This window comes from Polypterus senegalus, chromosome 6 (assembly GCF_016835505.1).
Source record: "Polypterus senegalus isolate Bchr_013 chromosome 6, ASM1683550v1, whole genome shotgun sequence".
Taxonomy (NCBI): domain Eukaryota; kingdom Metazoa; phylum Chordata; class Cladistia; order Polypteriformes; family Polypteridae; genus Polypterus; species Polypterus senegalus.
Window position 1 is genome coordinate 105099235 of NC_053159.1, and position 10629 is coordinate 105109863.

General features: G+C 36.8%; 1 protein-coding gene across 9 annotated transcripts in view; it reads left to right on the top strand.

Annotated features, from left to right (window-relative positions):
- Positions 1-6519, top strand: part of msi2b (musashi RNA-binding protein 2b) — a 624668-nt gene extending 618149 nt beyond the window's left edge. For all 9 annotated transcript variants that reach the window (XM_039756674.1, XM_039756673.1, XM_039756675.1 and 6 more), the window contains one exon: positions 1012-6519. Coding sequence is in view for 1 of the 9 variants with exons in the window: in XM_039756675.1 (XP_039612609.1) it covers positions 1012-1053 (42 nt within the window). In the remaining 8 variants the exon portion in view is untranslated. The remainder of the gene's footprint in view (positions 1-1011) is intronic.
- Positions 6520-10629: the final 4110 nt, after the last annotated feature.

Genomic DNA, 10629 nt, shown 5'->3' on the forward strand with positions numbered 1-10629 from the left:
AACACACCAGTGCCCAATAACTGTCATGTAAGACTCTCCCTGTTTACTTCAAGTGATTGAACTGAGAATATCCGTAGTTGAAAGCTCCACAAACTCAATTTTTATGATCTCACAAAAGCTCCTTATAGATTACCGTGAGGAAAGTCACTTTACTAGAGCTTACATTTTGAGCAAAGTGAAAATAAAAAAAAACCCAGTTAACACAGCAAAATCAATCAGGTAACCTTTCATATGATGTAAAAGGAGCTTGGTTTCATAACACCAGAACTGGTGGAAATAAAGTTCTAAAAGCATCTTAATTGTTTGCTTAATTTTTTTTCCCGTATCCCTTTCATGTGTTCATTCCATGATCTGTTTTAGGCCGGCAGTGTTACTTGGAGGTTAGGGTGTGGATCAGACCTTGTAGATTTAGTCACACACCACAAATTCAATGTGAATGTAGAAAATCTGCTCTGCAGGTAATGACATTGGTTACAGCCCTGAAATGTCCGATTCGCAGCTGTCACTCACTATGGGTGTTTGACTTTTTGTCTTTTTTGAATTTATTTAATGAATCATTTATTTATCTGCTTAAGCATTGAATACTCTACACTATTGTCTGCTCTAGAGTACATATGTAGATTGTTTTATTTATTTTTCCATATTTGGCTAACACTTTTTACCCAAGGCAGCTAACAGTTATTTACATTTTTTCTTTTTTGTTGTTAAGTGACTTGCTTAGGGCATCCATCCCAAAGAGTCAGAGAACAGAATTGCAGTTTCAAGTCGGAGTGCTTTAGCCACTGCAGCACACTCTTTGTCTGTTTTGGCTTTATGCACTTAACCATGCATCTCCCTGTCTGTTTAGTTACTTTGCCCTGTGGACATACAGGAAACAGCAGCAGTTTGGCTGTAATGTTCACCTGTCTGCACATATAAGACTTCCTTTGAGACCTGTTGTGTTGCATTGACAAAAACATAAAGATGCTTTACAAATAATAGTCTTCTCATTTTTCCTGCTTGACTCCACAGAGTATATCTGGAGGTCCTGGCAAGATGGGCCGAAGCTTCTAACTAGTTCAGTACACGGGTGATGTCATCAACATTCACGCACTACAGCATCACCATGAAGATGGATGCAGAGGTGGCAAGCTGCAGGAATGGTGTCACAATCATCTCATGAAATCTACTGTACTATATTGTTATAAACCTGGCTTTTAAAACATTATTGTTTTTTTTCTAACTAAGTAACTTCTGTCTCTTGATTAATTTTTTTTTTTTTTGTTCATTTGAAACATTTGAATCGAAATGCTTTTCCCTTGGTTACCGAAGTAGTTGGTGTCTTCTACTTCAGCTTTTAATGTTACATTATGTGTATGTCAATTATACTTTTATGACAATGTGTCCATCTTAAGCTTCTTTTCCTTTTTTGTTAGACTTCATGTATTTATAATGATTACATTTTTATTTGAACTTTGGTACCAGTAATTCACTGCACAAACACACACTGATAAAGAGACAGAGCAGCTGGGCATTTCAAGTGAAAATGGTGAGAAGGTAGCCAACTCACTAACCTTAGTGGCTGTTTTTTGTGATGTCTCGTTGTTAACCATATTTACAGTATCTATTTTGGGCAATAAGGAGAGGACTACAATATTTTCATGGTCCTTTTTTCTATAAGTGTTGTTTTTGTTGTTGAATAAGAGGTGATATTATAAATGCTTTTTCTTTTGAAAATTGTGAATTAAGTTTTAAAATATTGTAAATATTCCTGTTACTGCATATAAACTACAAAGAGAGATACTACATATTTTTGTGACGGTGGTACATTGAAGGCTGCTGAGCACGAGTGGAGCTGGAGCTACACTCCTGACTCCGAGGCCTTCAACTGACTGCTGAAGAACTCAACAGGAGAATCACTGTTTGTTTGTTTGCTCTGTAAATACTTTAGGCCACACAACTGTACTAGCGTCATACCAGCAGATCTCTCGCCTCATCGGCTTACCAGTACTCCACAGCTGATGTTTCCTTAAACAAAATCCCATTTTCTTGTCTGTAAACTGCAAGCTACAACCACAGAGTAATATAACTTGGGTTTATTTTTAACATTTTGCTTCTTAGCTTTCTTTTGGAGCATTCTGATGGTCCATGCATCCACAAAAGCTTTTACATGTTGATTGTTTTCCCAGTTGGTTGCTTTGTAACGTAGTCATACACCGAGAGACACAAAACCTGTTTTCAGCATAGTTAAGGCAATACGTAAACCCTGTTTAACTCTATCCATAAAGAGTCCTCTTCTGAGCGAGTAAGGAATGCGAACATTTTTATACAAATACCTCAGTGCTGTGAGTTCACCATAGAAACAATGAAAGAGTAATTTATTGTAGATGTACGGAGTCAAGAGTAAGGAATAAATAAAATAAAAAAAACAAACATCATTGCACTGTGACCTGGTAGGGAAGAACTGGTTTCTTATTTGCACATTGTTTAAAGTTGGCTGTTTAAAATGGTCTTCACTGGGGGGTAAAATATGAAGGATATTTTTAATTTCATTTAATTTTTATATATAAATATACATATATATATAAATATATCAATAAGTAAACACAGCTGCAGAAGCAAACAGATGTACATTTCAGAAGGTGGCATTAAGATACGATACTAAAGACATCTGGAAATTGTTTGAATACAATATGCCACGTTTTAATATTTTTCAAATGTTTCTAAATGTTGGTATTTTAGGTACAACCTACGAGACACTGAATGCGATGTTGTTAACAGATCTGCTGCACTCCTAGCTGCTTTATTTACTTTTTTATAGAATGAAATTAACTTGTGGTTACACAAATGGTCATTTAAATCATAGGGTTTAAAAAAAAAATGTACAGCTCTGGAAAGACGAGAAGAGACTGATGTAATTGATGGGGCGTTTTTATTATGGTTTTCTTTTTTGTTTTTTTGTTTTTTTTATTTGGAACAACAGAGTAGGGCAAAATGCTGGATGCTTTTTAAAAATAAAGTATGAAGACTTGATCAAGTAATAATTAACTAATAATGTTATAACTATAAAAAAAAAAAAAAACTGTTCCCTTGAGCAATTTCACTTTTTCTGAATCAGGGGATTTTTATTAATATTTTTGTGGTTGTTGACAATTATAATAATAATGTACTGTACCTGCATCAATTTCTCTCTTTCCATTCCCTGTCGCCTCAATAATCTTTTGTTGATCATTAATGTAATTCAGTAGTGTGTTTAAGAGGGAAAACAAGACCTCTTGTAATACTGTGCAGTCTTGATGATAATGTAGTGGTCTTTCTGCCCTGACCTCATCATGCCCTCCATGACTTCCTGTCCTCCCTCCCCAGCTCTTTCTATTTTGTCTGTCGTTTCTCTCTCTTTCTCCTTCTCTCTCTGTCTGTCTCTTTCACTCTCTGTCTTTTAGCAAATAGTAGTAGGTGTTATGTAAGTACGATTAAGAGACAGATGTAGTATGTAGCAGATTTAGGACCAGTAAGGATAGAACTTTCTCTTAATAATTATTGAAGTATCATTAATAATTGCTATCAGTACTTTTAATGGCAATTGTCTTTTTTCTTTCTTCTTCTTTTTTTTTTTCTGATCTCGCATGGTTTCAACTAACCAAAGCTCTCAAGAAGAAATACAAAAAAATGCTGTAAGACCGAATTTAAAAAAAAAAGGCATTAATTGGGTCCCCGCCCTTGAATGTTTATAAAGGGGGTATGCCATACTACCTTAAATGCTAATGCTAGATATGCAAAACTGTTTTATTTTTAATTATTTTTTAAGAGGGACGCAAGCTATAATTATGAAAAAAATGATTTTATTACGTGAAAAATCATATTTTTTTAGAAAGTTCTAACAAAGTTGATAAAAATGTGTAATGTTTTGATGTTTATACACTTAAATAAGAAATCCCCACGGCACAACTATTTTTGGATACTGATATGTTTTTTTAAATATGTCTGCCTAGATTAAGGAGTAATTTAGTTCCCACTCATGTAAAATCATTCTTATTTTTGTACTTGATGGCTCTGGAATCTTCATTTTAATCAAACTTCTGTCTCTAATCTTTTCACTCCTCTGACTCTGGGATGTGCAATATAAGGGACAGGGGTGCTTTGCAGACTCTCTTACAAGGGTCATCTCCTTTTGAGGACAAAATTCATTTTAGATATTTTTGGCCAGAGTGGCCAAAGCACAACTGATCTTAACCTATGGGCTGGCCACACCTGTAGTGCTAATGTCTCTGTTTTAATGCGGTCTGTTTGACTGAATCCTTTGGCTCAGACTGTCCCTGATAAGGTGCCCCAGTTTACCGGTTATTTGGATCGTGCTGCTGATCAGACCTCTTTGTTAATGTGTCCAGTTCTTTGGTCATTTGATCAGTGTCTAGCCTGGTGCTGGACAGGACAAGAGACAAATTCTACTTTTATACTGGAAATTTGTCACTAGTTTGGAACAGGGGCTACAGGTCTGGTGCACATAGTTATAAATTCTGCCGAAATTCCTCAAATTGCCAATGATCTGTATTAGGTGCTGCAAACTCACTTTGTTTTTGATTAAAATAAAGACTGGTGCATCTTTAAATAGGTCATAACTTTTATTGATTTATAACTGTAGCTTGGACTTTAAGGTAGCATGGCTCTTTTGCTGTAATTTTTATTTTTCATTGTACAGCAGTTTACAGCTGATGAATGTTATACATCTTGCTAGACTAGTTATTTCATTGGATAATTGTTGATAATATACTGACCTGAAAGGTGTTCTGTTTTTATTGTAGAGTGGACTTATGGTATCCATTGAAACTTGAATCACATGGCAAGTGCTAGGCAGAGATCAAGCTATCAAGCAGTGGCAAAGGAGTGAAAAATCAGAGCGTAAACCACATGTCTCAACATCCAGTTCTGAGTGTGTACGTATGTACAGACTGGTACCCAAACTCGCAACACAGTTCGCTTGACAATACTTGAAATGTAACTATTCATGCAGCCAAAACATCTTGACAACTACTCTCACTGGGAATACTGAGCACTTAGCATTTACCGCTGGTAAATACTGACCGTAGGAACTTTTGTTTTTAGTATAATATGCTTTTTAGTTTTTAAACAGTACACAGATATATCTAAGTATATATATGTCTTCTTGCATAGCTCAACACTAAAAGCTGTGGGATGCTGACAAAGACATGGTAAATTATCCAAAAAACTTTTTTTTTTTTAAAACCAGATGGCTTAAATCATGGTTTCTGGGTTTCAGCATCTTCACACACCATGCATTTTCTCCTAAACTTGATTCAATCTTCAAGGATGTTGTTTATAGCTTGCCGCTTTTATTACATAAACACATCAAAGGTGTATAATGATGTAATCTGATTGAAGAGTACAAATTAAAATTGAAACTGACTGTTACCAGCCGAATTTCCTTTGAGCTTCTCTTAGTGGGAGCTCTCACCGCAAATGCCTAGGATAAACAACCTGTTAGAGGGAGCTGTTAACACAGAGGCCTGTCATGCACAACCCTGGGAGCTGTCAACACAGAGCTGTAGCCTTTATGTCCCAGTGTGGGAGCCGTTACTGCAAAAGTCTTCATGTCCACAGCCTAGTTAGTGGAAGCCTTTTCTGCAAGGGCCTAGCATTCATATTCACAAGTGACAATGTGACTCAGTTCTGTTGCTGTAAAGATCCACTACTGTAAGACTCCCAATCCATTTAATGGCAGTGGTTGCTGCAAACGCCAAGCATCCACTCTTTGTGCAAAGAGAGCTGTCAATGCACAGGTCTACTATACCTTTCAGTTCCTTTAGTCGTAGACATTAATATCGACATTGTAACATTTTTAGTTTGGCTCAGTAACGCAGAGGGTTGGCGCTAACATCACTTAGCTCGAGCCATTAGTTTGAATGCTTAGCCCTGGCAGTACTGTGGCAGGTTTCTGTTAGTACATTACTATGTTAACACTCACATACCTGTTACTGTGAGCTGTTAGTGCAGAGCCCTGGCACTAACACGTTCACACAGAGGCGTAGCTTAGGTCTCACAAGCCTCTTGTTCGAGAAATTGTACTCCGGGTGCCGGTGAGGAAAAGTTGTGCATCGAAGGCCAGCAGTTAATGCAAAAACCAAGCAGTCACACAGCTGTTAGGGGGAACTGGTTCTTGCATTGGCCTAGCAGTCACAAGCCTGTTAAGGGCAACTACTAAAGCCTAGCTCTCAGGCGTTTGTAGAAGGAGCCATTAATATGGAGGCCTAGCACTCGCCCACTTTTAATGTTAACAGACTTTCAACTTGAGGACTGACTGATAGCATCCTTCAGGTCTTTGTGTAGGGCTTTCTTGAGCCCTGTTGTAAAATAAACTTATGTGGATGGGGGTCTCTCACATCACAAACGTGGAAAGTATAATTTTATATTTGTATTTTCAAAAAATAATTAAAAAATGTTGTGAAAGGTTTCCATCCTCTACTGTGGTCCAGAAATCAATGTGTTTGTCTGGAAAAAATAAATAAAATAAACTGTTTTGAACTGTTTTATTTTCTGCTTTTTTTGTCGTATTTTTGTTTTTAAAGATTCATGCCAAGAGTGATTAGTATGCTGCTATTACATTAAGTGTCTGGAAAATGAAAATATGTTTGTTTTCAGGCCTTGTCTTTTTGTAAGTCTTTGTTTTTTTAGTAATGACATCCCATTGAGAACTGTTTCCAGCCTTGTTCCTGATAGTGCCAGCTAGTGCTGGGCGATATGGAAAAATCATATATCACGATATGGATTATTTTATATCACGATATACCACCCACAATAAAGTACGTTTCCAGTTATTCTCTGAAAAGTTTGACAAAAATATCATTGCATACTTTTTTTTGCAACTTTATTTTGAAGTGACATTTAACTGAACTGTCACAAAACCACAAGATGGAGTTTCTTTGCGAAAAAGTTCATTTTTATTCTTGATTATCACTTATATAAAGGGTAGAGTATGCATTGCATAGCGACAAGACATTATCATTCATTTGTCATAGCCTATTTAATGCAATATTTTCTTTAGTAATTGATAAAATTAGGTTAGAAACGATAGAAGAGAAATAGGACGATAGACACTTTTCTATCGTCCCCACGATATATATCGTCATATCGCCCAGCACCAGTGCCAGCAAACATGTAATAAATGAAGTGCTGTCCAGTAATGGGTGGGTTTAACTAGAAGCTTTAAAGTGACAGTCAGTAATCACTAACAAACAACTAAGCACAATATACCACAGTTTATGTTTAAGTGAATATTTAACATTACTGTTTGCTTTCTATGGAACTTTAAGTAAAAAAACGTATTAAAATGATGTTGATCTGATCAAAATCCTAAGCAGGGATTGCTAAATGACAAACCTTCTGTGAGAAGAACCCTGCCATACGAGTATCAGAAGACCTCTCTCTCGGCCGACTGTCAGTTTGGCTTGCCACAGGTATGCTGCAGGGTTGGCCTCGCAGAGGTTTTCCCAAACTGAAACAATGTAACAAGACAGAAGAAAACTAAACATTCCTTGGCATCACTTACAGAAAAATGAGAGTAAGTTAAAATAAAGATTCCATACTGTAAAACGTGAAGAGTGCTGCAGTTTTTCACCTCACTAAAGAATTTGATAGCTCCGTTAACTTTGTAGGCTCTTTTTCTGATGTTTATTTTGCAGCCCTCAGACCAACTGTAGTTTTCCAAGTTGCAGGGTGCCAATCGGATTTTTCTGGCCACTTGTGTTATTACATATACATTTATGTATAGACTTAGCATCTGTAATATAATCCTAAATAATATTGTATCTATCTGTTATGAGTTATGACAATTGTAGTAATATTCACAGTGATGGAGAGTGGAAGTTTTTTGCATTTTGATTACCACATTCAAGTAAGGATTTTAAGGTGCTCTGTGCTCATCACAATAATCCATTAGTCTCACAGCTGAGGTGTCTGGCTATACATGAAGGGTGCTAGCATTTCTTTTAGGAGACTAGGTGACACACTTGGTGGTCCCCATGGCTTTTCACTTTTTGTGGTTTAAACATGAACCCAGTGAACACATCTGTGCATGTTTGGAAGCTCTTCACCCAGCCCATAACTTATAGCGTATGATTTTTTCACATTATTACCTTGATCTTTTTTTACTTTTGATTTTATCAAATAGTTGTACTAATTAAATACTGCTATATATATTTTAGTACTGGAAAATAAGCTTTCCTATCATCCATCCATCCATTTTCCAACCCGTTAAATCCGAACACAGGGTCACGGGGGTCTGCTGGAGCCATAATATATATAAAGCACATTTAATTCCTTATATATGGTGATGAGTACTAATTTACAATTGAATAGTCTTTTATGATTTAAAATTTGGAAACCTTTCTGATCACTTTTCAATAGTCTGCTGGTACTCAGTGTTGATTGCTTTAAATCAGTTTACCATACACAGTTTATTAAGATCATTCGCTTTAGAGGTACAGTTGCGCCACAAAATATTCCGACCCCTTTCACCTTCTGCACACTTTATTGTGCTGTGGATTGAATTTTACTTTAATAGATTTCCCACTTTTGCCTATCGGTCTGCACTTAATAACCCATAATATCAAAGTGAAGACATGGTTTCAGGAAGGTTTGAAAATTTATTAAAAATTGAAATTTCTCATTCATATAAGAATTGAGACCTTCAAATCATTTAATTATAGAAGCCCCTTTGGTAGCAAATGTTGCTTCGAGTCTTCTTCGGTAAGCTGGATTTCAGTAGTTTATCCCATTTCTCCTGGCAGAACTTCTCAACCTTCATTAGATTGGATGGGTATTGTCAGTGAACTGCCATCTTCAGGTCTCTCCACTGATGTCTTGTGAGGTTTAAGTCTGGGCTTTGGCTGGGTCACTGAAGGACACTGACTTGTCCCCAAGCCACTCACGTCTTATCTTGGCTATGTGCTTCACTTTATTGTCATGGTGGTAGATGAATTGTCACCAGTGCACCTTGAAACAGGTGTTCTTCAAGGGATTCTCTGTATTTGGCCACATTTATCCTTGCCTAAATACTGACCTGTCTCACTGCCACTGAGAAGCACCCCCATAACATGATGCTGCCTCCACCATGCTTCAATCGGAGGATGGTATTAGGCAGGCGAAGAGCAGTGCCTGATCTTCCTCAAACATGGTCCTTGAAGTTCTGCCCAAATCAATTTTCGAGTCATCATAACAGAGAGTTATCTACTTATGTTTTCAGAGTCACTGAAGATTTGCTTCTATCTAACCACTCTTACATTAAGTGCCTAAATTTATGGAGTGTTGCTGAGAATGTCATCCTCTTGACAGGTTCACCCAAGACAGAGGACTTCTAAATCTCTATTAGAGTAACCATTGGGTTCTTGGTCACCTCCCTGACCCTTCAGGCCTGGTTATTCAGTTTGGCTGGTTAACTTCTTCCATTTCACAATTATTGAGGCCACTGAGCTCCTGCAAATGCATGAAGCTTTACAAATGCTTTTACACCATTGCCCTGATCTATGTCTCACCACAATTTTATTGTGCAGGTCTACAGAGATTTCCTTGGACTTCGTGACTTGGATTTTGTCCTAACACGCAGTGTGAATTGTGGGATCGTCAATACACAGGTGTGTGCCTTTCTAAACGATGTCCAATCAATTAAATTTGCCACAGGTGGATCCCAATCAAGTTCTTGACACGTCTCAACCACAACTTGGAGTGCCACAGCAAAGGGTTTGAATATTTATATGAATATGAGATTGCAGTATTTGATATTTCATAATTTGTTTTTATTAAAACCCTTTCTGAAATTATGTTTTCACTTTGTCATATTGAGTATAGGTTGATGAGCAAAAATGATAAACATATTTATTTAAAATACAATCTACAAACTTTTTGAATCCACAGTATATACCAGGGGTCCTCAATCCCAGTCCTGGAGAGCCGCAATGGCTGCAGTTTTTTGTTCTGACCTGGTTGCTTAATTAGAAAGCAATTCTTGCCAATAAAGCACTAACAAGCTATGAAATTAAATTAACTGTGCTATGTCAGGTCATTCTCATATCCTAGATTTTCTTTCCCTTTCTATCATGCAAATGATTTGAAGGCTAAAATGGACGAGTAATTCTCAGTCCTTCACTTTTTTCTCTTCATTTTTCTTCCAAGTATTTAATTAAACCCAATAGTGCAGATAAATACACACAGGTGTAAATGTAAATAAGCTAAATGGAGAAATGCTGCTCTCTCTTGTCATTTGCATGTTATTGATAATAAGGAGCAATTAAAATAGCTGTTTAAGACAAAATTAAGCAATAAGGGCTCAAAATCACTAAAGTGAAGCAGAAGTGTTACTTTAGCAATAAGTGCTTTTTATTAAGCAACTGGGTTGGAGCAAAAACCTGCAGCCACTGCGGCTCTCCAGGACCGTGATTGAGGACCCCTGGTATATACCATAGTCCATATGGATAAATGTGATAATACAATCAGTGGTTCTTTTCTTTTACATTCCTATATTTTGCGTAATTGCAGCAGATTTCCAGTAATTCCAGATTTTTTTGTCGCAATGTTTTGATTGTTAAACAAAAAAAAGTTAACGCTGGCCATCTTCCTCAAACGTAAGTTTTATGTAAA